Raw genomic sequence first — 25,778 nt, 5'->3', positions numbered from 1 at the left:
TGTGCAGGGCTGGGTGGTGGTTGTCATGCTGGTTGGGGAGGACGGGGGACATTTATTCTATTGTGTGACATCAGTGTGTCAGAATCCTAATCATTCATGTGAGATATGCCATGTAAGGTACTGTTAGAAAGGCTATAATGTGCTAAGTAAGATGATGATGTTTATGTTCATGTGTTATATGTGTAATGGAAGATATGGATGTGTTTGATATATCAGCATTTCAAATTGTGCTTTCTGGGTAACGACTCAGATAGGGTGGCAGCAGAACAATAACCTGCTTAATGGCCCATTAAGACATTCCCAGGTGCAAGGGATCCAGGGGGAGGAAACAGGGATACACCTGCTGAGTCACCAGGACTTGCTCATGTGACTCTGGACTCTATTTTGGTTCCTGTAAAATTCCACAAACAGCATGGCCAGGGCCAGAAGGTATATAAGGCAGAGGCCTGGGGAATCCATTTTGTCTTTCAGTTGGGATTCAGCTTCAGCTACCCACCTACCTCTGGATCAATTCATCTGCAACTGAACTGAAACTGTGAAACAAAGGACTGAGACCCATCCAAGTGCTGGATGTATACCAAAGGATTATTCAAACCTGCTAACTCCACAATTCTTCTAGAAACCTGATGCAAATGGACTTTGAAATCACTTGTATGTATCTGATTGCTCTAATCCTTTAACATTTCCCTTATTGTTTGTTCCTTTCTTTTATAATAAATCTTTAGTTTTAGTTACTAAAGGATTGGCTGGCAGCATGGTATTTTGGGTAAGATCCAAACTTATATTGATCTGGTGCTGTGGCTGACCCTTAAGGGTCAGGAGGAATCTTTTTAGTAAAGAGCATAGGGTTTAAATAACTGGTCTCTTCACTGGACCTAGTGGCCAATTAGGAGCCAGAAACTGAAATGTGGTAAAGGGGGCTGTGTATTTGTGTACTGGCTTCTTGATAACCAGTTTGGGGGTATCAGAAGCGCAGATTGTGGCTAATTGGAAAGTGTGACTTCAGTGTCACCCACCAGGGCTGGGAAAATCTGCTCTTCTTTTGCAGCCTGCCCTGACCTTGGCATTATCAGGTGGCTACTCTAGGCATGGACGGGTCACAGTGGTGGTGGCCTATGAGATACAGAAGGAGAGGCCAGAAGATCAGGTGATCCCTTCTGGCTTCAAACCTATGACTGTGATGAGAGCATCCCAAAACCCCTTGAGGAATGGTTCCTTCCCACCCCTTCCCAGCTTTCAGTGCTTTGGTATGGGTTTTCTCCAGGCTCCTCTGTTCTCAGAAGAGAATACAGAGCTCGCATTTGACAGTTTAATGAGTGGCTAACTTTTTAGTTAGTTAAAAGTTATTTAAATTTAAAAGTTATTGAATTAAAAATTATATAATAAAATATTAAATAATAAAATGCCTCTCAATACCTGCTGTTAAAGGCGCTGCTTCTACTGTTCCTCCATTTTAAAGACATGAGCAGCTGGCTTGAGACTGGGCAAGCCATTCTCACGAGCTCTATTCTGAGGATTTCCTTGGGCTTTGAAACCCTGGAGGTTTGGCACTTCTGCTTCTTTCGCAGGCAGGTTTTATGATTTTGAACAATGTTTCCAAGGTTCTAAAAGCGTCCCTGAATTGTAGGACTGGGGAGTGTGACTACAGCATATTTATGGGCACCGAGGATATGGCCCATTTTCATTGTGGGAGTCTGACATGTTTAAGGATTGTCTACACCTTGCGCTTATGCTGGCAAAAGTTTTGTCGCTCTGGGGCGTGAAAAAAACCACCCCCTGCATGGGCGCCCAGTATCATAGGCAGGGGAAGGCTTAGCCTTTCCCAAACAGCCAGGTGTGGCCCCAGCCATGCTTTGCCCCAGGGTCCTGCCCCCTCCTGCTGGGTCCTAGCCCAGGCAGGGCAGATCCAGGAGGAAGCTGTAGCAGCAGCTCTTCCCGCCCTTGCTCAGCCTCCCCCAAAGCGGGTGGGGACGGGAGCTGGGCAAGTCAGCCATTGATCCTGGAGTCAGGGCAACTGGGGCCCCCTTGGCTGCTGCTCCAAGGCGGCCGGGGCTGCCTGGTGCTGGGGCCACGTGCAGCCGGGACTCGGGGCCACCTGGCCGGGACTTGGGGTTGCTGGGGCTGCCCAGTCCTGGGGCCGCCTGGCTGGATCTCAGGGCAGCTGGGGCAATGCCCATCCGGGGCCCGGGGCTGCCTGGTGTTCATGTTGCTTAGAGGTGGGGCAAGCGGCTTGTCTGGCTGGAGTGGGGCTTCTCCCCACCTGTGGTAAGGGGCTCAGCTCAGGGCTGGCTCCGGCTGGCAGCAAGAGATGAGGTGGGAGGGGCGTGGCTTCAGGTGGGAGGGCAGGGCCATAGGCTAGCCTCCCGTAACAGGGGGTTCACCTGCTTTCCATGCCCCCCACGAGTGACACAAGTTTTGTTGGCGTAAGTGCTAGTGTAGACAGTGCTATGTTGGTGGGAGATGCTCCCCCCCATCCCCAACATAGCTACCGCCCCTCATTTAAGTGGTTTTATTATGTTGGCAGCAGAGCTCTCTTCTGCTGACGTAACACAGCTACATTAGTGCTTCTGCCAGCAAAACGTATGTCACTCGGGGGTGTTTTTTCACACCCCTGAGCAACAGAAGTTTTGCCGGCATAAGCGCAACATGTGGACAAGCCCTTAGTCAAGCAGTGCCTTGAGAAGCGGCAGGCTGCCACAGGGAAGAGTCACCCCATGCCTGGGAACATGGGTGTTTCTCTGAGTAAAGAATGAGGGGGGTGCAGCAGAGGCTGGGTGCCAACAGGCTCCAGAGATCTCCGGTTTGATTTGCTCAGGTTTTTCATAAGAGCATCAGGAAGAAGATATAGCCACAAAGTTGTGACTGAGCCATTCTTACCTCTGTTGTGTAAGAAGGGGGACTCTGGGGAGGTGAAGAATTGAACACCTGTGTCCCTGCTTTATTCCAGCAATAAACTTTTTTCAAAGGTCTTGGCATATAAGACTGAGATGTGTAACTGATTTGGTCATGCATCCTGATCAGATCTATTGTGTCCTCTACAGGTCCATTTTTTTGATAATTTGTTTCCTGTTGCAGGAAGTAATTTTGGCCTCAGAAATATTTGATTTACATGTTGGGTTGATTTCCCTTGATAAGGCAAAGGCTTTTGAGCATGTAGATCACGGATACTATGAGGTGGGTGCACAACTGATTGGAAAACCATACTCAGAGAGTAGGTAGCAATGGTTCACAGGAAGGTTGGAAGGGGATATTGAGTGGGAATCTGACCACAGGAATCTGTCTTGGGTCCAGTTCTCTTCAATATCTTCATAAATGATTTGGATAGTGGCATCGAGCATAGTTTGGTACGCATACCCCTGGGGGTAAGCGAGACACAGGCGGAGGCACCTGGGGAAAAACAGAGTGAAGAGGAGGCGGGCGGCAGCTGCTGACTTCTGGGGAAGCTGGGTGGCAGCAGCCTGCTTCCCACCTGGTCCCAGCTCCCAGATGGGAAGTGAGTGACAGCCCCCAGCTTCTGGGGAAGGCAGGTGGCATCCCCCTGCTACCCGCCTGGTCACAGCTCACATCTGGGAGGTGGGTGGCAGCTGCTCTCTTCTGGGGGAGGCGGGCAGCAGTCCCCCCCTTCCCGATGGGTACCAGCTCCCAAGTGGGAGCCCAGTGGCAGCCTCCTGCATCTCGCAAGCTGGGTAGCAGTGCCTCAGCTCTGAGCCAAAGGACAGCTTCCAGCGCCCCAGCTTGAAGATGGGCAGCAGCCGCCTGCTCATATCCCTGGGTCCCAGCCGGTGCTGAAGCTTCCTTTGCTCCAACTCGGATTGGGTGGCAGTTGCCCACCACCCGGGCTGGCAGCCAGGTAGCAGCCGCCTCCAGCTTGCCCAGGTGGCAGCCCCCCTCCCTGGCTCAAAGTCCAGTTCCCAGAAAACTTGTCAATTTCACTACTCTAGCTGAGCAGTGAAATTGACAACTAAGAGAGCCCCAGATTTCACCAGTTACCCCTCGTTCTGTTTTTCTCTCTCTCACCCTCCTTCCCTGTCTTTCTCATAGAATCATAGAATATTAGAGTTGGAAGGGAACTCAGGAGGTCATCTAGTCCAACCCCCTGCTCAAAGCAGGACTAACCTCAGCTACATCATCCCAGCCAGGGCTTTGTCAAGCCTCAGCTTAAAAACCTCTAAAGATCCCTTTCTCCTCTCAAATCTATGGCATAAAATTTGGTGTGGCACTCTATACTCACCAGCATTGGCATGCCACTCAAAGCCTCCTAGCTCTGGCCAACATCACCTCTAGCCCAGGTACATAATTGAGTTTTGCACCCCTGGTGTAAAGGTGGTAACCCTACCCACTCTAGATCTGACATCTGTCATATCACGGCCTTATATACTCAGCCTTCTTCCAACACGTGGCTCACATTGCTCTGTAAATATAAAATCCTGTGGAAAATTGAGTGTTGGGCTACTTATTAAAATTTTTAGAAGTTAGGGGGTGCTTGCTACTTAAAAGGTTGAGAAACACTGGCATAGAGAATACACTTATAAAGTTTGTTGATGATGCCAAGCTGGGAGGCATTGTGAGTGCTTTGGAGGACAGGATTACAATTCAGAATAACCTTGACAAACTGGAGACATGATCTTAAATCAACAAGATAAAATTTATAATGAAAAATGCAAAGTACTACTCTTAGGAAGGAATAATCTATTGCACAAATACAAAATGGGAAATGACTGTCCTAGGAAGCAGTACTGCAGAAAAGGATCGGGGGCGGTGGGGTAGTGGATCACAAACTAACTCGAGTGGACAGTGTAACACTGTTGCAAAAAAAGCAAATATCATTAGCAAGAGTGTCGTAAGTAAGGAGAAATAATTCTTCCATTCTATTCAGCACTGAAAAGACCTCAGCTGGAGAACTGTGTCCAGTTTGGGCATCACATTTTGGGAAAGATGGGGACAAACTGGAAAAAGTCCCAAGGAGAGGAACAAAAATGATGAAAGGTCAAGAAAACATGATCCATGAGGAAAGTTTTTTGGGGAAACATAAAGAGGGTTGTTTAGTCTGGAGAAGAGAAGACTGGGGGAGGTGGGGGGGGGGGAGAACCACATGATAACAATCTTCAAATATGTAAAAGGTTGTTAAAAAGAGAGGAGGATAAATTATTCTCTTTATCCAGGGAGGCCAGTGCAAGAAGTAATGGGTTTAAATTGTGGCAAGGGAGATTTAGTTTAGACCCGAAAAGCTTCTTCCCTGTAAGGGTAGTTAAATTGCCTAGGGAGGTTGTGGAATCTCTGTCACTGGAGGTTTTTAAGAAAAAGTTAGACAAACACCTGTCAAGGATGGTCTAGCTAATACTTAGTCCTAGCTCAGTGCAGAGATGTCCTGCTGAGGTGCCTTCCAGTCCTATTTTTCTCTAATGTTATGATATTTGTTTCACTCTCTTTGTGCTTTTGGTTTGGGCGGCAAGTTTGTCTCTTGCATTCAGTCATTTGTATAATGATATATAGTCTGCTTAAAGTGAATGGTATTTTGAGCACCCCTTCTCCAGGGTGATGGCTTTGCCCCAGGTTTTGACTGAATGTCTGCACTCTTTTGAGCAGGCTTCCTCAATGTGGGGGGAAAAGTGACACACCCCTGCTGAGGGGTTGGGTGACCACCTGCCCCCTGACTTTGGCTGCACAGTACTTGCCCTGGCAATCTGGCTTTAAGGCACTTGGAATTATCCAGGGACAAGATGATATTTTGAGTCAGCACTGGGAGGGACTAACAGAAAAGCTGTCAGGAAGGATGTAGAGGTGAAAGTGGTATTTGCCTTGACTCTCCTTCCCAGGGCAGGTGTTAGTCATTAATCATTTAATTACCTCCAAGTTTTGGCATAAATGTATGTTTTGGATCTCCCTCCATTGTTTTTAGAAAAAATTCAGACGATTCTTTTGGACTTCTTCTGGGCTGGCCATCACTGGCTGAGGTGGAGGATTTTGTATCTGCTCATTGTGGAAGAGGGTCAGGATCTCATTGATCTTTTGAGCAGAATCACTACTTTTCTATTACAGGCTCTGGAGCAGTTGGATGGGTCTATTCCTTGGAGGCAATTGACCTTTACTTTTCTTTGGTGGGTAGTGGTCATGGGTTTTGATTGGGAACGTTCTTTGCTGGATCCTGGATACCTCAATTTTGAGATGTGGCCTGGCTTTTATCAGCTTTTTTAGCACTTGGAGGTTTTTTTAAGCTGAGGCCAAGAACAGGTGGCTAGAGTTCCCAGCACTGCTTGTTGAACCCCTTGTTTATGACCCTTCAGTGATGATTCCTTGTCTTGTTTCTAAGAGTCTTTTCTCTTCACTTACTGCAGCAGGCGTAACTAAATGAGTTCCTTTAATTGATTTTTTTCCCCCTAATTTTGCCTAGGCCTTGGCAGATCTCATTGCTGCTAAATTTGGTCTTCATCCTGTTCCCTGGAATTCTCATTTTCTTTTAGTTGGAGGTGAGATCAGCCCTCCCCAGGGGCACCAGTGCCTCTTTGAGCAAGCCATCCCTGATTATACTACGGTTTCTGTTTCCTTGCCTGTTGCTCCCGCTGTGGATTAGGATATTGATAAGCCAGGCAATTTGCTAACCCTTCAGTGAGTCTTACAAACTAACTTTTAATAGGTTAGGCCATAAATCATTATATATGATTATGGTAAAGATTCATCATTTTCAAATGCTTATTGATAGTCCTATCTGAGTGTGGAGAAGACAGCTCCTGGCGGCAGACTGTCTATCCAGCCCGGTCACCTGTATACAAGCCTCTGACTGTGAAGCATGTGGGTGATCTCCAATGGAGAATTCTTCACGGGGCTATTGTCCTGCATCATGTGACTCTGAATGTGTCTAGGTTGTGCCCTGCGACATGGGGGAGACTGTTTTTCATACGTTGCTTACTTGTTCCAGTTTACACCTATTATGTGCTTTACTTCAGGGTATCTTTTGGTTATAGTCCTCTGATTTTTCTCATAGTGTGTGTACTTTTAACTGTGAAGTATAGGTTCACAAATAGATCTGTAATATACCTTGTGAACATCACTTTGAGTCAAGCAAAGACGGTGATTTTGAAAAACAGACAATGTGAAGTATCTCGTACTGGGCTTGCCAATGTACTTCATTTTTAATGTGTATTTGATTTTTAGTGTATTTATGCCTTCATTTGGAATTTAGATATTCCATTCAGACACAGTTTGGATCAATTTATTCAGTGGTGGGCTATTGGAAAAACACTTAGTAGTTTTAGGGACAAGCAATTATTTTTGAATTTGTCATGTTTTTCTTGATTTTTACTGTTTTATGTACTAATTTTATTTAAAGTATTTTAAAAGCCAAAATCTTTCTTTCTCTACTCAGGAGACTTGGATTGAGCTTCCTGGCTGAGATGCTGCTGTTTCCTCCAATGTTATCTGGCAGCCCAAATTGAGCCGCAACTTCTTTCCCAGTGGGGTTTGTGCTGGAGATTTAAAACTTCTTCTGTGCTGAGCCAAGGTGAGGAATGTCTCCTGTCGGAACAAGCCCCTTAGGGCAGCCTTACGCTCTGCCAACGCCGACTCCTGAGCCAGAGACCTCAAGGAAAGTGCTGAGGATGTGCAGCAGAGTGACTGTACAAACAGCCCTTCCTCATCTCTCATTAGTAGTTGCAGGAGCCGATGCAGCCATAGGGAAGCAAATGGCCCAGAAATGGGATTGTCCAGACTAAAATGGAAGGCAGAGGGGACAAGGGAAAGGAGACTGAGGCTGAAAGGGGCAATGAGAAAAGTGAGTGGGGAGAGAGATTCCCCACTCTCTAACCTATCCAGACAAAACTATTGCAGCATCCTCTGGACAGATTCATTTTCCTGTGAACAAGGTGAGGAGCAGAGAGAGGAAAAGCCAGTTCCTGACTCTCCCGATTCCCCCTGCTGGGGTGTGAGCTGCCCCGAGGAGCAGGTCTGGGGGAATCTTCCAAAATGACTCCCATGATTCTGTTCTTTTCTAGCATTTGGTTCAGAAAGTTTTGTTACTGGAAGGATTGAAAAATGTCTCAGTGGGTTTAATCCTGGTGGGAGGGGCCAGGTCAGTGCTGTAATAAAATGATCAAGCATTTTCCTGTAATGGCAGAGACTAGAATGTCTCTCTGCAGGGAAAGAGCCTGGGGAAATTTTGAAGTGAGATTTAAATAAATGCTGATCAGAAATCTCACCAATTGCCGTTCTTGGTATGAAAGACTATAGAATAATATCTATATTTCACCCCAAATCCTCCCAACTGACACCAAATGGAAATGGTGGTCTTCAAACCAGTTCGGGTAGGGGTTATTGAGTCATTGTTGCAAGGAGAGGAACAGTAAATATATAGACTAGATGACCCTTGCGGTCCCTACAAATCCTATGATTCTATGGTGGTGGGAGCTCCTGGGAAATGTAGTCTGGAGGTGGGAGGGGGAAGAAAATATCTATGGTAGAGAAAGGAAGGGGGACAGGGTGCGACAAAACTGTTGGGACTTGTTTAAATTGGCGCCTAGACTCTAGGAACAGACCCATAGGGCTGGGGGTGGAAATTCCCTAATTTGTGGACTGGTCTGGGAAATCTGATCAGAATCCCAGTGCTGGAGTATGAATGAGAGACTAATGACATGTGAGGGCGCACTCACGAGGAGGTTTATGTGACATGTTCAGTCTCCTCACATCCTGCTTCAGGCAAGGGGAGAGGGGTGGGATTCCTACCAGGGAGCCCTCCCTGAACCCTGCAGGGGGCTCCATTTCATGCATCAGCCTCTAGTAGGTGTGTGATGAATGAGAAGACACCTGCCCTGTGTCTGCTAGGGGATATAAAGAGCTCTCTCTTTCTCCCTTCACTTTGATGCCTATTGGCTGCTCTGAGTTGGATGGGAGGTCTGTGTGCTGACTCTGTGCCGCCCAGAGCTTCCATTTGAGTTGCCCTGCTCCCCCGTGAATAGTGGGGTTGTGTCTAGGGCGGCAGATGCTGAATGTTGGACTCTTGCTCTTTCAGGGACCGGTGACCTTTGAGGAGGTGGCTGTGTATTTCACCCGGGAAGAGTGGGCTCTGCTGGACGCCGCTCACAGAGCTCTCTGCAGAGACGTCATGCAGGAGACATATGAGGATCTGACCTCACTGGGTATGGATTCCTGTCCCCTTGGTTATTGTAATGGAAAATAAAGAGTTAAGTTTCACGACACCCCCACAATGCAACCTCAACTCTGTCCTGTATCAGCAACACCCCAACATGATAGACACATGTACTAGCGCTCTACCCTCCCGTTAGAGAACATTTTGGGAACAGAGCACAGGAATAGTATAGCACAGTCTGACATAGAATTGTAGGATTGGAAGGGTTCTTGAGAGGTCATCTATTCCAGTCCCTTAAACTTACGGTAGGACCAAGCATTATCTAGGCCATCCCTGACTGGTGCTTGTGTAACCTGTTCTTAAAACTCTCCAATGATAGAGATTCCACAGTCTCCCTAGGCAATTTATTTCACTGATTAACTATCTTGACAGTTAAGAAGTTTTTTCTAATATCCAACCTAAACCGCCCTTGCTGTAATTGAAAACCATTGCTTCTTGTCCTATCCTCAGAGGTTAAGGAAAGCAATTTTTCTCCCTCCACCTTGTAACGTCTGTTATGTTCTTGAAAACTATTATCATGTCCCCATTCAGTCTTCTCCTTTCTGGACTAAACAAACCAAATTTTTTAATCTTTCCTCATATGCCATGTTTTCTAGACCTTTAATCATTTTTGTTGCTCATCTCTGGACTTTATCCAATTTGTTCGCATCTTTCCTGAAATGTGGCACTCAGAACTGGACACAATTCTCCAGTTGAGGCCTAATCAGTACAGAGTAGAGCAGAAGAATTACTTTTCCTGTCTTGCTTACGACATCCCTGCTAATACATTCCAGAATGATGTTTGCTTTTTTTGCAACAGTGTTACCCTGTTGACTCATATTTGGCTTGTGATCCACTATGACCCCCAGATCCCTTTCCGCAGTACTCCTTCCTAGGGAGTCATTTCCCATTTTGTATGTGTGCAACTGATTGTTCCTTCCTAAGTGGAGTACTTTGTATTCATCCTTGTTGAATTTCAGCCTATTTACTTCAGACCATTTCTCCAGTTAGTCCAGATCATTTTGAATTTTAATTCTATCCTCCAAAGCACTTGCAACCACTCCCAGCTTGGTATCATCCGCAAACTGCACAAGTGTACTCTCTCTGCCATTATCTCAATCATTGTTGAAGATATTGAACAGAACCAGACCCAGAATTGATCTCTGATGGACTCCACTCGATATTCCCTTCCAACTTGACTGTAAACCTCTGATAACTACTCTCTGAGAATGGTTTTCCAACCAGTTATGCACTCGCCTTATAGTAGCTCCATCGAGGTTGAATTTCCTAAGTTTGTTTATGAGACAGACATGCAAGACAGTATCAAAAGCCTTACTAAAGTCAAGGTATACCACATTTACCAATTCCTCCCCATCCACAAGGCTTGTTACCTGTCAAATAAAGATTTCAGATTGCTTTGACATGATTTGTTCTTGACAAATCCATGCTGACTTTAACTTATCACCTTATATTGTTCTAGGTGTTTGCAAATTGATTGCTTAAATATTTGCTCCATTATCTTTCTGGCTACTGAAGTTAAGCTGACTGGTTTGTAATTCGTCGGGTTGCTTTTTTTCTACTTTTTATAGATAGGCACTATATTTGCCCTTTTCCAGTCCTCTGAAATGTCTCCCATCTTCCATGACTTTTTGAAGATAATCCCTAATGGCTCAGATATCTCCTCAGTCAACTCCTTGAGTATTCTAGGATGTATTTCATCAGACCTTGGTGACTTGAAGACATCTAACTTATCTAAGTATTTTTTAACTTGTTCTTATCCTATTTTAGCATCTGATCCTACCTCATTTTCACTGGCATTCACTATGTTAGAGTTCCAATCACTAGTTATTTTTTTGGTGAAAATTGAAACAAAAAAGTAATTTAGCACTTCTGTCATTTCCACATTTTCCTGGTAATGACTAACCCCTCTCTCATTGATTAACAGGACTACCCTGTCCTTGCTCTTCCTCTTGCTTCTAGTGTATTTGTCGAATGTTTTCTCGTTATCCTTTGTGTCTCTAGCTAGTTTAATCTCATTTTGTGCCTTGACCTTCTAATTTTGTCCCTACATACTTGTGTTATTTGCTTATGTTCATCCTTTGCAATTTGACCTTGTTTCCACTTTTTGTAGGACTCTTCTTTGAGTTTCAGATCATTGAAGATCTCGTGGTTAAGCCAGGGTGGTCTCTTTCCATACTTATCTTTCCTATGCAGTGGGATAGTTTGCTTTTATGACCTTAATAATATCGTCTTTTTGTTAAGGCAAAACTTGGGTTTAGGTCCGATGTGAACAGAAGCTGCCTACACCTGGCCTGCACTATGCCTATTACACACACAAACCATCTCAGAGCTACAGAACGTTAGCAACTCTTCACCCTCTACCAGAGGATTCCTTCTGACTCATATCTTTCACTTACCCTTCATTAAGCTCCGTAGACCACTGACGTGTGTGCCACCAGACTGCTGACAATCCCCATGGCAAGAACACGTCCTTGTGCATCTTTACTGACACAGCCTACAACACTCAGCACTGAAATCAGGCATACTTGGTCCCTCAAGGTTTGCATGCACCTCTCTTCATAACAGTGTCACAGCTCTGCCAAGCTGCTTCAAATAATCCTTCCATTATTAAATTACAGCTGTGGTTTTCACAGTCCACACAGCTGGAGAGCATGCAGATAAATACAGGTCTTCCAGTCTATGGAATACACACAGAGTGTCATATTCCCATAGGTCTTCCTCATATCCATTATAGATTCATAGATTTTTAAAGCCAAAATGGACAATTAGATCATCTAGTCTGACCTCTTCTATAACACAGGCTATAGAATGTCAGTCGCTGTGGTACTGAGTTGAATACATTTTGTACGACTAAATCATTTTCCAGAAAGGCATCCAGTCTTGACCTGAAGACTTCGAGAGATGGAGAATCCACCACTTCCATTGGTAGTTTGTTAATTTTGCACCACCCTCTTTGAACTGTTCCCACTGGCTATTGCCAGCTCCAGGGCTGGGTCTGTGGGCAGAGTTAAGGTTGTGTTACAGGGATGGTGTGTACTTTGACTCTTCATTTCACGTTTTTCAAATGTTTAAGTGAAGCCCCTATGCATACAGTGGACGGGCATGAGGCAGCACTGGGCAACCTTAATGCTGCATTCATGAAGATGACGGTCATTTAATTTCCATGATTTTTGTAATGGACTTTTTTGGAGGGGGGTTCGGGGTCGTCATAACTGTGTACACTAGATCTTTTCCTGGCATAACTAGGTCAGTTAGCTGTCTGATTTTTTTTTCACCTTCCTATTCAAAATATTTTTTTCTGGGAAAACTTTTCTGTGCAGACCAGGCCACAATCTGCCTACTGGCTTTAGAGCAGTTTGATGTCAGGGCAAAACTTCCAAAGGAAATGACACAGAATGCAAGGAAGCTGTCAGTCATGAGGCTGAAACTGAAATATATGGTGTAGCTTGGACTCAGTGACCACAGCATGTCTGTTGGAGCTAACAGATTACTGTGAGAACAGATTGTTCGAACTCCTGTGGATCTTAGCAGCACTTTAGTCTTGCTTCATTCTATTTCTTCTACTTGTCAGTTTAGCTCATACTAATCTGAAGTCCCAATCTCTTCAATATTGTTTCCCCAGAAAGGCAGTAGGTGCTATGTACTAGTGACTGAGATCATTCAGGGGACAGTAAGCATCATACTTTGAGCCCCAGGTCTGTGCGGAAAAGTGATATTTGTAAAAAGCTTTTTTATTTTTTTTGTGAGAACTGTCTCGCAGGAACCTCTTCATCCAATACAGTCATCTCATATGTGGACCACAAAGCATGTTCCACATCCCCCTGATGAGCAGTAAATTTCAAGATAATCTATGTAAGCATGTGCATTTTAGAGTGATTAGAATGGTCCAACCTTTAAACAGAAACTAATGCTGAGCCTTAATGATAGCAGAGCTGGTGCAGGCCTCAGCTTTCCCTCTGACTTTCCTTTTTACCCACTGCATATGAAGAAGTTTACATAATTCCTTCTCTGGGAGAGCAGAAGTAATATAATAGAGCATAGAATCAAAGAAGATGAAGATTGGAAGGGCCTCAGGAGGTGTCTAGTCCAACCTCTTGCTCAAAGCAGGACCAAATCATCCCAGCCAGGACTTTATCAAGCTGCACCTTAAAAACCTCTAAGGATGGAGATTCCACCACCTCCCTAGGTTAACCCATTCCAGTGCTTCCCTATCCTCCTAGGGAAAAAGTTTTTCCTAATATCCAACCTCGACCTTCCCACACTGCAACTTCAGTCCATTGCTCCTAGTTCTGTCATCTACTGCCATTGAGAACAGTCTAGCTCCATCCTCTCTGGAAAACGCTTTCAGGAAGTTAAAGGCTGCTATCAAATCCCCCCCTCATTCTTCTTTTCTGCAGACTAAGCCTATGCTTAGTAATGTAAGCCTATGCAGTTTGGCATGGATATACTATCAAGAACGGTCCATATATATGAATGGAGTGGCCTGGTGAGACCATGGGAAACCCAAGGACTGCACATTACTGGACATTAACTCATAAGGCCTGGAAGCCAAGGGAAGTAGAACCTGGGAACCCAGCAATTTGGTACAAAGGGATTAGTTGTAAACAGACAGAGCTCTAAGGTTGATTATTACCCAGTGCAGGGAGACTGAGACAGGAAGACATGAAGTAGAGAAGGCTTTGGAAAAGCTGGGTGCATGATCCTGCCAATATGAACTTTGTGTTAAGTTTTGCTTTACTGGACTAACCATAGAATCCTCAACTATTATATTCCAGTTGCATAATAAATGTTGGCTTGTTCTGAAAAATCTGTCTTGTGTTGCTGCAGCTACCTACTGGTTGCATCAGACCTTGGAAAACATAAAGTCTGCAATGATTTGGACTAGCTGGAGGGTCATGATGAGGAAAAAAGAGTGTATCTGCCATAACACAGGTCTCAGAATGGTGGTGTGGTGGGGCTCATGCTCAGAAAAAGCTAGGTATAGGTTATAGCATATTAAAGGAGGCTGTGACATGTCCATGCCTAGGGTAACCACCTGAAAATGCCACGGTCAAGGCAGGCTGCAAAAGGAGAGGAGATTTTTCTCACTCGTGGGGGGTGACACTGAAGTCAGACTTCATAACAAGTCACAAACGATGCTTCTGATTCCCCATACTGGTTATCAGGAAGCTAAAACAAACATACACAGCCCCCTTTACTGTATTTCAGTGTCTGGCTCTCAATCAGCCCCTACCTCTAGTAAAGAGAGAAGTTATTTAAAACTCCATGCTCCTTACCAAAAAGATTCTCCTGACCTCAAAGGGTCAGCTATATTATCACATCAATATATATTTGGATCTTACACAAAATATCACGGTGCCAGCCAATTCTTTAGTAACTAAACTAAAGGTTTATTATAAAAGGAAAGAAACAAACTATAAGAGAAATGTTAAATGATTTAAGCAATCACATACATACAAATGATATGAAAGTCTATATATCAGGTTTTCAATATAATTGTGGAGTCTGGTGTACATCCAGTACCTGGATGGGTCTCAGTCCTTTGATTCATAGCTTCAGCTGTAGATGAGTTGATCCAGAGGTAGGTGAAGGTTGACAACTAAAGACCGACTGCTGACAAAATGGATGTGGTGCAGCTGCCTTTTATGTTCCTTGGCCTTTTCAGGCTGCTTGTGCAAATTTACAGAAATAAGATGGAGTCCAGGGTCATATGAGTACGGCCTGATGACTCATCAGGTGTATCACTGGCTTCTCTCCCTGGGCTCATTGTACCTATGAGTTTCCTTAATGGGCCATTAAGCAGGCTAGTGCTGCAGCCATCCTCTCTGGGGCGTTGCCCAGAGACACAGCACAAGTTGAACTACAGATACATCAAACATATGCATAACTTCCAAAACAACTAACACATGCACATAAACAATATCATCATACTTAGCAAATTATAACCTTTGTAATGGAACGTGACATTGCCTATCTCCTATGAGTTAGTGTAATTTTGAAATATTGTGGTTACATAATATTATAAATGGTCCCCTTAATCTGGGCAGCATCATAGGGACAACCCAAAGAGATTGTATAAAAAGCTGGGGCATATCACACCTTGTAAATCAAGGACACAGCCCTTTTGTTGAATCTTTCCACTGCCTGCCTTATCTTTAGGACATCAAACAAGATACTTATCTTCACTGTTAGGGCCCTCCACAGCCTAATCCCACCTTAGCTATCCTCTCTTTTTTCTGTGTTGAGATTCCAATTCTCACCTCCAAAAAGCTGATGATCCTAGCCTCCATCACTGAGTTACATTTTCAAACAATTCCCTTTATGCCTTCCCCCATGCTGCTCACTTGGGAGGAGCTCCCCATGCAGATCCAAAACTATCTCCTTAGCCTCCTTCCCATCCCTCCTTAAAACCCTTCTTTTGAATGATGCCTACAATGAGATGACAACAGCTAGTGGCCAACATTGTCCCATTGTTTCCTTGTATTCTCCTATCTGTCTGTAACAGTCTGTCTCTTATTCTATTCTTGGATAATCAGCTCTTTTGGGGCAACTCTTTTGTTCTGTCTTTGTAGAATGTCCAGCACAATGGGCTCCTGGTCCATGACGGGGGCTATGAGTAATAGAAATAAATAATATTAATGTTATGAGTAATAGAAATAAATACTATTTAATAACAATGGGGTGGGTCAAGGCAGTGGGAGTGAGGGTATTGGGGAACTGGGGAGGGGCTAGGTGGTGATAGGCTAGGGAGATGAAGGTATGGAGTGTAGAGATCCTGTGAGTTTGGAGAGCTGGGGGCAGTGGGAAGGTGTGGGGACGCTATGGAGTACGCGATGTCGGCAGTCTGGTGTCATGGGCCAATCTTCTTCCCGTCTTGTTTGTTTTTCTTTCAACCACCTATTAAACTAAACCAAATGATTCACATATTAAATATCCCAATATCCAGGTCAGCATGTATTATTAATCAATATTCCCCTCCTCCAGTGATGTCGCAGTGTGGTGGGAGGAATTGGACTAAGAGGCATTTGGTGTGTGTGTGGTCAGTGGGAGATGAGGGGGAGATTTTGAAGATCTGGAGCTATCGGGGTATGACGGGGCAGAACCCCTGGGGTAAAGTCTGACAGCTGGGATACAACTGAGCTCTTTGTCTGATCAGTTTGGGCTTCCTCTCACGCTGTGATAGGCCACAAACCACTGGCAGGTATTCCACTTACACAGCCCTCCACAGACAGGGACCACACCCAGCTTAGTTTAATGAATGCTTTCCAGCCTCTCTCAAGCCAACAATAAAGAAAAACCAGCTGGCTCCTCAGCTCAGGACCCCAGGACCACACCTTCTATCATGGTCAAAAAGCCTGACCAGTGGAGACAACTATCCAGTCCACCCTTCCCTCAAAGTGGAAGGAATGTGCGCTAGCTTTCGTTACTGATCAGTTTGTTTAAACACTTCACTAAAAGACATGCTGGTTAAGATAAAACATTAAACACGTTTATTTACTACAGAAAATAGATTTTAAGTGATTATAAGTGGCAAATATAAAAAGATTAAAGGTAGTTACCAAATGAAATAAACATAAGATCGCAGTCTAAGTTCTACACATAACTGGCTCTTGAATCAGCAATGTCTCACCCTTGTTAGCTGGTACAAGCAGTTTCTTAAACACAGGCTGAGTAACCTTCCCTGCTTGGGACTCCCCTCCCTCCTTTTAGAGTCATTTTGTCTTCCAGACAATCCTTCAGCTGTTCCGTTGAATGGGAGTGGATCCAAGTGATGATGTCCCACCCCTCTTTTATAGTCTGTTTCAGCTGGTTAGAACAGTCCATGCATGTGACCTGGCTGCTGCTTCCCATGGTCAATCAGCTCCATTGCGAACATGCTTCCTACAGCGAAGCCTTCATTGTAAAGAATTCCTGTTAGTGGAATCTATTCTTGAATGGGTGAGAGAGAACCATTCACGCTGTCTGGCCACTCCAGCGTTGTGCCTGAAAGACGGTTTGTGAAAGTTTCCCACGTTGCAACATGTTCTACTAGCATTTACAACAATGTTTCATAACTTCACATACTATGGTGACACACACAATCTGACAAGATATTAATGTTCAGCAGATCAAGACTTTTAAAATAGTACCAAACAAGGCATACTTCTCCAGAACATATAACTACATGACATTGGTGAATGTGGAGTTTCTGGGATGTTGTTTTCAGACACAGGGTGTCACAGGGGGATCCTAGCCTATTAACATAGAATCCCTGCCCCAGGCCCTATTGATGTAGAGCCTGCATTCCATTTTTATTACAGTCCAGTTCACTTTATTTTACATACTTTTTTCCAATGTTGTTGTTTTCACTTTCTCTTCTCTCTGTTACTTAGTGCCTTCCCCCCAGCATACACATCTCTTCCCTACACCCTCTGACTCAGCCACCATTCCTGAAATGTTTTTTCTCACAGTGGCATGATGCCCCTTCCCTGGCACATGTGCAATTTCTTGGTGATGAAATTGATTGCTAGTGAAACTTCTGGGGACTCATCTATAGCATGCACAATACACGTCTTCCCTGCAGTCTCCTTGGATCTTTGAGTCAGTCCCTCCTAAAGTCACATGGCCTGATTTGTCATTTTCACATTCTCCTTTTCCAGAAGAATTAGAATGTGTTGTTTCTGAATTATTGGACCTAATTCTGCAGCCTTCATGACACCCTGAGGGATATTCATACACCCTTCCACTGCACCTGACCTGCTAGATTCCCTATTTCCTCAGAATGTGATTCCTGAGATATAATATTCCTGACATACTGCATTCTGGGACATGCTTGCTCCCTTCTGTTTCTTACTGTGATGAACCCCATGAGCCCATGGTCACCAGTTCCAGCTTCCTGTGACTCTCATTGTCTCTGGTTCTCTCTCAGTCAATAAGAAGCATTTCTAGGGAGACTTCCTCTCTCTCTGGATTTTTCACTTTCATACCTTGCTTGGGTTTTAGGAGCCTCTTTGATGATGACTGTTTAGTTGTGTATGTTCTCAACAAAGATGGGGTTAGTTAAGTCCCTCAGAAGCAGAGAGTCTAGCTCCTCTGGGGAGCTGGCCCTGGATTTTACTGCCTTAAAATGGGCAGGAGTTAAAATAATAGACCTTTTCTTTGTCATAAATGTCCCATGAATTCATTTCATGTCACTTGTTTTCTTCATCTAAACAGAGTTTCCAGATTCCAAACTTGATGTGATCTCCCAGCTGGAACAAGCGAAAGAGCCGTGGGTCCCAGAAATGCAGGGCTCAAAAGAACAAGAGATCCTGAGAAATGCCTGCACAGGTGAAGAATCATTAAGCCTACTTGAAAACTGTCAGTAGCTGAAGAAAACAGCTGGGATTCCCTACAAAGACCTTGTGAGGTCTCTAGTTCAGGATTGTCTCCAGCAGGTGCAATATCCTCAGATAAGATATTGCTCATTGCTTCCTACACATCCTGGCTGACACTTGGCAGTAGCTCCCTCCCTTCATTCTCAGTGTTTGGATAGGATGTGGACGCAGAACTGATCCCCTCCTCTCTTCCTTATGGGGAAGAGTTTTGGGGAAATCACTTCCTGATCGCCTCTCCCCCCGTTTCACTAGCACTTCTTTTGGTTTCTACTCCTCTTTTCCATTCCTGTTTCTGAAATTTCTCTCTCTCCCAGCAGGTGATGGGATAGTGAGTCAGAATGAAAAACAGAATCCTACTCAGAAGGATGATGAGCAAGTGGAACTGCATGGGGTGTTGTTGCGAAGATCTAAACGGAATGTATCCAGGAGTCATGGGCAGCGAAAAAGTTATGAGAGTCAGCACAGGCCAGACAGGCAGCAGGGAAACCAGCCAGAAGAGAAAGTGTATAAATCCATTAATAGTCAGGGAACTCACAAGGACTTCAAGAAAACCAGAGTCCAGCACATAATCCTCACAGGAGACAAAAAAAACACATGCCCTGAGTGTGGGAAAAACTTCCGTAGACGTGCAGACCTAATTAATCATGAGAGAATCCACACAGGAGAGAGACCCTATGAATGCAATGAATGTGGGAAAACATTCACTCAGAGCTCAGCCCTTACCAGGCATAAGAGAATCCACACAGGAGAGAAACCCTATGAATGCTGTGAATGTGGGAAAAACTTCTCTGACAGATCAACCCTTATTCAACATCAGAGAATCCACACAGGGGAGAGACCCTATAAATGCTGTGAGTGCAGGAAAAGCTTCACTGACAGCTTAGCCCTTATTCAACACCAGAGAATCCACACGGGGGAAAGACCCTATAAATGTTGTGAATGTGGGAAAAGCTTCACTCAGCGGTCAACTCTTATCACACATCAGAGACTTCACACAGGAGAGAGACCCTATGAATGCTGTGAGTGCCAGAAAAACTTTAGTAATTGCTCGGCGCTTATTTATCATCAGCGAATCCACACAGGTGAGAGACCTTATGAATGCTGTGAGTGTGGAAAAAACTTCACTGACAGCTCAACCCTTGTTACACATCAGAGAATCCACACAGGAGAGAGACCCTATGAGTGCTGTGAGTGTGGGAAAAGCTTCACTGCAAGCTCAACCCTTGTTACACATCAACGAATCCATACTGGGGAGAGACCCTATGAATGTTGTGAATGTGGGAAGAGCTTCACACAGCGCTCAACTCTTATTACACATCAGAGAATCCACATAGGTGAGAGACCCTACCTATGCTGTGAGTGTGGAAAAAGCTTCACTGACACCTCAACCCTTATTACACATCAGAGAATCCACACTGGGGAGCGACCCTATGAATGCTGTGAATGTGGGAAAAGCTTCACTCAGAGCTCAGCCCTTATTACACATCAGAGAATCCACACTGGGGAGAGACCCTATGAATGTTGTGAGTGTGGGAAAGGCTTCAGTCGAAGCTCAGCCCTTCTTTATCACCAGAGAATACACAAGGGAGAAGAACAGCATAGTAACCTTGTCCAGAGCTGACAAAAGATTCACATAGCGAACGCTAAGGCTATTTGCACCATTTCCTTCACTGTGGTAACTCAGCTCCCCCAGGTGAGTTGTCTGTTTTTTGCCTTCTGCAGCTCCACCTTCTTTGGAGTGAATTCCATGGTCCTTTCTGTCAACTCCATAGTCCTATGGATCGTGGGAATTTGTGACCCTCCTACAAGGAATGTTCATCTGCTCCAGATGGGGGAGAGATACGGGCGACCTCATCTACCTATGGTTATGTCTATACTGACAGCAGAAAAGTCGCCGCCGCCAGCTCGATCTTTCTGGATTGATTGAGTGGTCAGTGTAGACCCACTCAATTGATCAGGAAATCGACTGAGTAAAACCACCCCCTCAAGCAGCATAGCGCTGCGTCGATGGGAACACAGTTCCTGTTGGGACAGTGCAGTGAAAACAGCGCTCAGAAAGGAAGCACAGCAGTCGACGGGAGTTACGCAAGCCACTCTGAGTAGTTTGCATAACTCCTGTCGACTGCTGCCGAATCTCCAGGGAAGTGTAGACCAGGGCTGAATCAAGGTTAAATATACCTTGGTTTCATCTCAACTAGGTTTTTCCATGGAGTTGGCTAGCTTGAGTTACCTATCATGATTTAAAACTAACTAGTCTTGCAGTAAGGACATAATCCGTGTTCAGTGTCCAGGTTATCCTGATGTCCTGACCTAGCCTTATTTTCCTGGTCTAAGCAAAGGTGGAGGATCAAATTTATACTCTTCCTTCCACTGCAAAATGATTGTTAGAGCCACTGAGTTCACCCTGTGGCACAGATTGTCTCATTCCTAGTTGTTCACACTTTGTCCTGGGGTATGCTGAACAAGAATTATTTTGTACCTTTTTTCTCATATAAAATAGATTTAAATATAACAAAGAGCCGGAGCAAGAGTGGTAAGGGTGGGAGGGAAGTGTCATTTAAGGCTCTGGGACACCTGAAGAAGATAGGGGTGAGTTAGAAAGATTCTATGCTTCCCTATTACCCCAGCAGTTTTACCTTCTGTCTGAGCAATGTAGAGTTTTTGTCTTCTTCATATTCTAGCCCTCCACCTCCCAAAGTGGCATGTGACACAGTGTCCTGAGCTTTCATCGTTTCACAAATTTTATTTCCAGAAGGGACCATCGTCCCTTCATGATCATCTAGTCTGGACTTCCTGCACATTGAAGCCGATAGAAACTCACCCACCCACTCCTGTAATAGGCCTATAACCACTGGCAAGTTACTCAAGCCCTCAAATCATGATATCAAAACTTCAAGATACAGAGAATCCAGCCTTTCTTCTAATCCAAACCAGCAGTGACCCACACGTCATGCCAAAGAGGAAGAGAGCCTAGAGTCTCTGCCAACTGAGCCTAGGAGAAGAATTCCTTACTGATCCCAAATATGGTTGTCAGTTAGTTGGACCCTGAGTATGTGGGTGAGAACCACCAGTCATATACCCCTAGAAGTATATTCTGTAGTAACACAGAGCCCTCCCCATCTAGTGACCAATCTCTGGCCATTGGAGATATTAGCTAACAGCAGTCATAGATGCACCATATATCATTGTAGGCAACCTTATAATGACATCCCCTCCATAAACTTATAAAACTCAGTCTTGAAAGAAGTTAGGTTTTTGCCCTCACGACTCCTCTTGACAGGCTGTTGCAGAACATCACTTCTCTGTGAGTTAGAAACCTTCAGCTAATTTCAAACTAAACTTGTTGATGACCAGTTTATATCTATTTGTTTTTGTGACAACATTAGCCCTTAACTTAAATAAGCAAAAGGGAGGGAGATGAGTTCTCCCTCCCATGTATTAATAGAAAGCAATCATATCTCCCCTCAGCCTTTATTTTCTTAGGCTAAACAAGCCAAGATCATCAAGGACAGGTCTACACTTAGAACACTGCACTATCCATTAAAGCATTGTAGCGCTTTAATGAAGATGCTCTACGCCAATGAGAGGTGGTAGCTCTCCCACCAACACAACACTGTCTTAAAACAGGCAGATTAGGTCAATATAACTACAGTGCTCAGGGGTGTGCATTTACACCCCAAGCGATATAGTTATACCAATATAGGTCTGTCGTGTAGACCAGACCTAAGTCTCCATTTGTAAGGTAGGTTCTCCATTCCTCTGATTGTCCTAGTACCCTTCTTTGTGATTGGGAATTGTGCTTTGATTTCTTTGATCCTAAATCAGACTCATTGGAGATGGAGATGAAAGTGTCACCAACCTGGAAGGGGAATCTGAATGGATTCCAAACACAGTGTGATCATTCAGCATTGAAATCCCAGTTTTCATCTATTGGCAAAGCCACTTCTGAGCTTTTTCCTGTGGAGTTGGGATTGTTTGCAGGAGGAAATTTGGGCTGTTTTTCCTATTATAATGATTGATTAATAATAATGAAACAGCACTGAGTGAAGCAGTTTTGAACAGATCAGAGGAGAACAGGTTGGGAGAATCTCTTGTACTGATTCATCAGATGTAACTTGCTCTGGAATTTCACTTTATATGAAACTGAAATTCTTTTATACCCCTGTGATGTGAGTTTTTCTTTATTTCTGAAGACTGGTCAGATAATTAGATATTAGTTTTGTTTCACAGAATGTAACTCAGATTTATTGGGGACTTTGAGATCAATGACTATTTGTTAAAATTATTTTTCCATTTCCCCCACCCCTCCATGATGATATAGGGAAACTTTATGGACAGTTCAGTCACCTGGAGAGAATACTCCAAGCTACTGGACATGCTAACAAAGAAACAGTAGAATTTTTAAATCTCCCCTCTGAAATGGTGAACCACATCAGACTATGCAAACTATGCAACCATCTGAAGTACCTGCATATGATCATCTTAACATTCAATTATTAGATCAATATTGTCTCAGATGATCTGGTGTGAGAATTCATCAGTAAGTAATTTGGAACTAGCCAAGATACCCATGTATTTGATCCTCAAAGAAGCTGTGACCTAGGCCTTACAGGAGATTTCTTATGAAGATATCTCCTGCATAATCCAATGATTTGGGAGATATTCTCCGTAACTATGCAGATATAGAGGAAATAGAATTGGTGTTTTTTTGAACTCACCCTTTGAAGGTGTTGTGAATGTGTATAGAAAATCAGTTTTCAATGTGAGATAGTTGCAGAAAAATATCTATAGTTTTAATAGAAATCCCACTTCTTCCAGTTTCTGATCTAATGCAGACCTGTGCCATCAGATTAGAGAAATAGACTTGGCATGTTTGGAGAAGCCATTTTCACTAAAAATGATTAAATATTGTGTGGTTTGATGAAGAATTCTACTCCAGAGAAATATAAATTTACCCCAAATAAGGCCAAGGATTTGGAAAGAACTCAGGTAGAAATAGCAGGCATGCAGTGGTTAGATTCCACCCCAGGGAAAGAAGCTATGATGCACTATGGTCCATGTAATACTGCTTTCACAACATCTTTTCCTAGTTCATTGTCACTGATTACAGTTTCAAAGAATGTGATGGCAAGATATGGAACAATTGCCCTTTACCATTTGGATCCAAAATGTCATAAGCTAAAGAGAAAAACTGTTGATGCCTTCAGAGAACACTCCTTTCCTGTAGATCCAAATCTCTTTTCCTGATTGGGCAGCAAGGACTTTCATGCTGTGCAAGTGATTGTAACCACTGAGGGAATGACTTTGTCAGCCTCCAAATTCAGGCTGCAACATATACAAATGTTGAGTTCTGTTTCCATGATTTTGTCTTAGTTTTGCTCTTGTTTTTTATGCATACGCAACACTTCACTACCACCTCCTGCTACTCTAAAAGATTAAAAAGCATGAAAACAGAATAGAGGTGTGTTTCCTCCCCATGCAAACCTTCCCATATAGTGTGACACACCTTCCACCAACACTTATGGCAGAAGATCCAGAGGTAAATGAACTCACACAAGTGGGATGCACCAATGTTGGAGTGAACCACAACTTTACTCAAGGGTTCATTGGTTGGAAATTGGGATGAAAAGAAAAGTAAGACATATAATAGGATTTTGTAATCTTTGAATATATTAAATTAGCAATGAAAATGAAATTAAATATGCTGTTAAAATTAGAATAAGAGATTCATTATGTGATAATTCAAATTATACTGGAAATCATAATATGAATTTTTGTTAGATATATAGGCAATTTGATTAAATATAGGTGAAATTTGTTAGAAATATAGGAAAAGCTTATTTGATGTAATTTACCACCCTTTGGACAAAGGAGTTCTGAAGTATAATGTCACTCTAAAGATTGGAGTGGTGGGATATGTGTGAAAAATATGTATATGAGAATACAGACATAAGAATGGCCATACTGGATCAGACCAGTGGTCTAGCTAGTCCAGTATTCTGTCTTCCAACAGTGGCCAAGGACAGGTGCTTCAGAGGGAATGAACAGAACAGGTAATCATCAAGTGATCCATCCTCTGTCACCCATTCCCAGTTTCTGGCAAACAGAGGCTAAGGATACTTCAGAGCATGGTTTTGCATCCCTGCACCTCCTGGCTAATAGCCATTGATTGACCTATTCTCCATGAATTTATCTAGTTCTTTTTTTTACCCTGTTATAGCCTTGGCTGTCACAACATCCCCTGGTTGATTGAGTGTGGTGTGAAGAAATACTTCTTTTTGTTTGTTTTAAACCTGCTGCCTATTAAGTTCATTTGGTGACCCCTAGTTCTTGTGTTATGAGAAGGAGTAAATAACACTTCCTTATTTACTTTCTCCTCACCAGTCATGATTTTATAGACCTCCTTTGGTCATCTCCTTTCCAAGCTGAAAAGTCCCTTGTATGGAATCATTTGTGTTGCCCAGTTTTGTACCTTTTCCAATTCTAATATATCTCTCTTGAGATGGGGTGAACAGATCTGCATGCAGTATTCAAGATGCGGTCATACCATGGATTAATATAGAGGCAATTTCTGTCTTATTATCTTTCCCTTTCCTAATGATTCCCAACATTCCGAATCCAACAGACCCGACATAGTCTTCAGTTATTTCTATTTCAAATGGAATTTATTTTGATAAGTTTTTTTAAAATACATTTTTGTTAAGAGGAAAACTATTCAAGGAGACAAGTTTTCATAACATCAGTGACAGACTGTGCCAACATTGATTAGTCTTCCTGTACCTGGAAAAGTCTGTTACTGGGGGATGCGAGGCCAGCTACTTAATCATCTGGTTCCTCAACTGCAGCTATAGTTCCTACTATACATGAATCAACAGAGTAAGAGAGCTGGCGAGTTCCAACCCTTTATCATTTTAGTAGTTTATTGTTCCTTTTTCTAGCTTTTTCTTTCCCTTGTATAATCTGGGCTATGCCCCTGCCTTTCTGTTGTATTAGGTTGTGACAGTGTAGCTCAGTGAGTACATCTGTGTTGAGCACCTGTAAAATCCACACTGGGAAGATGCCAAAAACAATAGTTCCCCAAATCTAAATGGCCCTAAAACTCTGCCCTATGAAATCGTTGTGTGTGCGCTCTTCATTCTGTGAAAGCAGCTAGAGAAACTAAGCTATCAACTATAAACTTTTCTGAGAGAGCTGTTGAGCTGTTACATTTCTGATAAGATCAATATCTGTGTTGGACTGAGAAGGAAAATAATTTAGTCACACAAGAGTGAAATCTAAGGAGG

The 25,778-nt window shown here is 43.7% G+C and overlaps 1 protein-coding gene across 3 annotated transcripts in view; it reads left to right on the top strand.

Annotated features, from left to right (window-relative positions):
- Positions 1-25,778, top strand: part of LOC137159270 (zinc finger protein 436-like) — a 33,210-nt gene that overhangs the window by 4,224 nt on the left and 3,208 nt on the right. Inside the window, exons 2-5 of one of the 3 annotated variants that reach the window (XR_010921612.1) lie at positions 7,364-7,498; positions 9,002-9,128; positions 18,335-18,448; positions 18,810-20,188. Coding sequence is in view for 2 of the 3 variants with exons in the window: in XM_067557432.1 (XP_067413533.1) it covers positions 9,095-9,128; positions 18,335-18,448; positions 18,810-20,116 (1,455 nt within the window). In the remaining variant the exon portion in view is untranslated. Of the gene's footprint in view, positions 1-7,363; positions 7,499-9,001; positions 9,129-18,334; positions 18,449-18,809; positions 20,472-25,778 lie in introns of those variants that run through there. The other 2 variants (XM_067557433.1, XM_067557432.1) reach the window with 2 other exon arrangements.

Source organism: Emydura macquarii, unplaced genomic scaffold (assembly GCF_026122565.2).
Source record: "Emydura macquarii macquarii isolate MOO-44397 ecotype Brisbane River unplaced genomic scaffold, CSIRO-AGI_Emac_v2 contig_1828, whole genome shotgun sequence".
Taxonomy (NCBI): Eukaryota; Metazoa; Chordata; order Testudines; family Chelidae; genus Emydura; species Emydura macquarii.
Note: the sequence above shows the minus strand (reverse complement) of the source record. Positions and strands in the feature narration are given on the sequence as shown.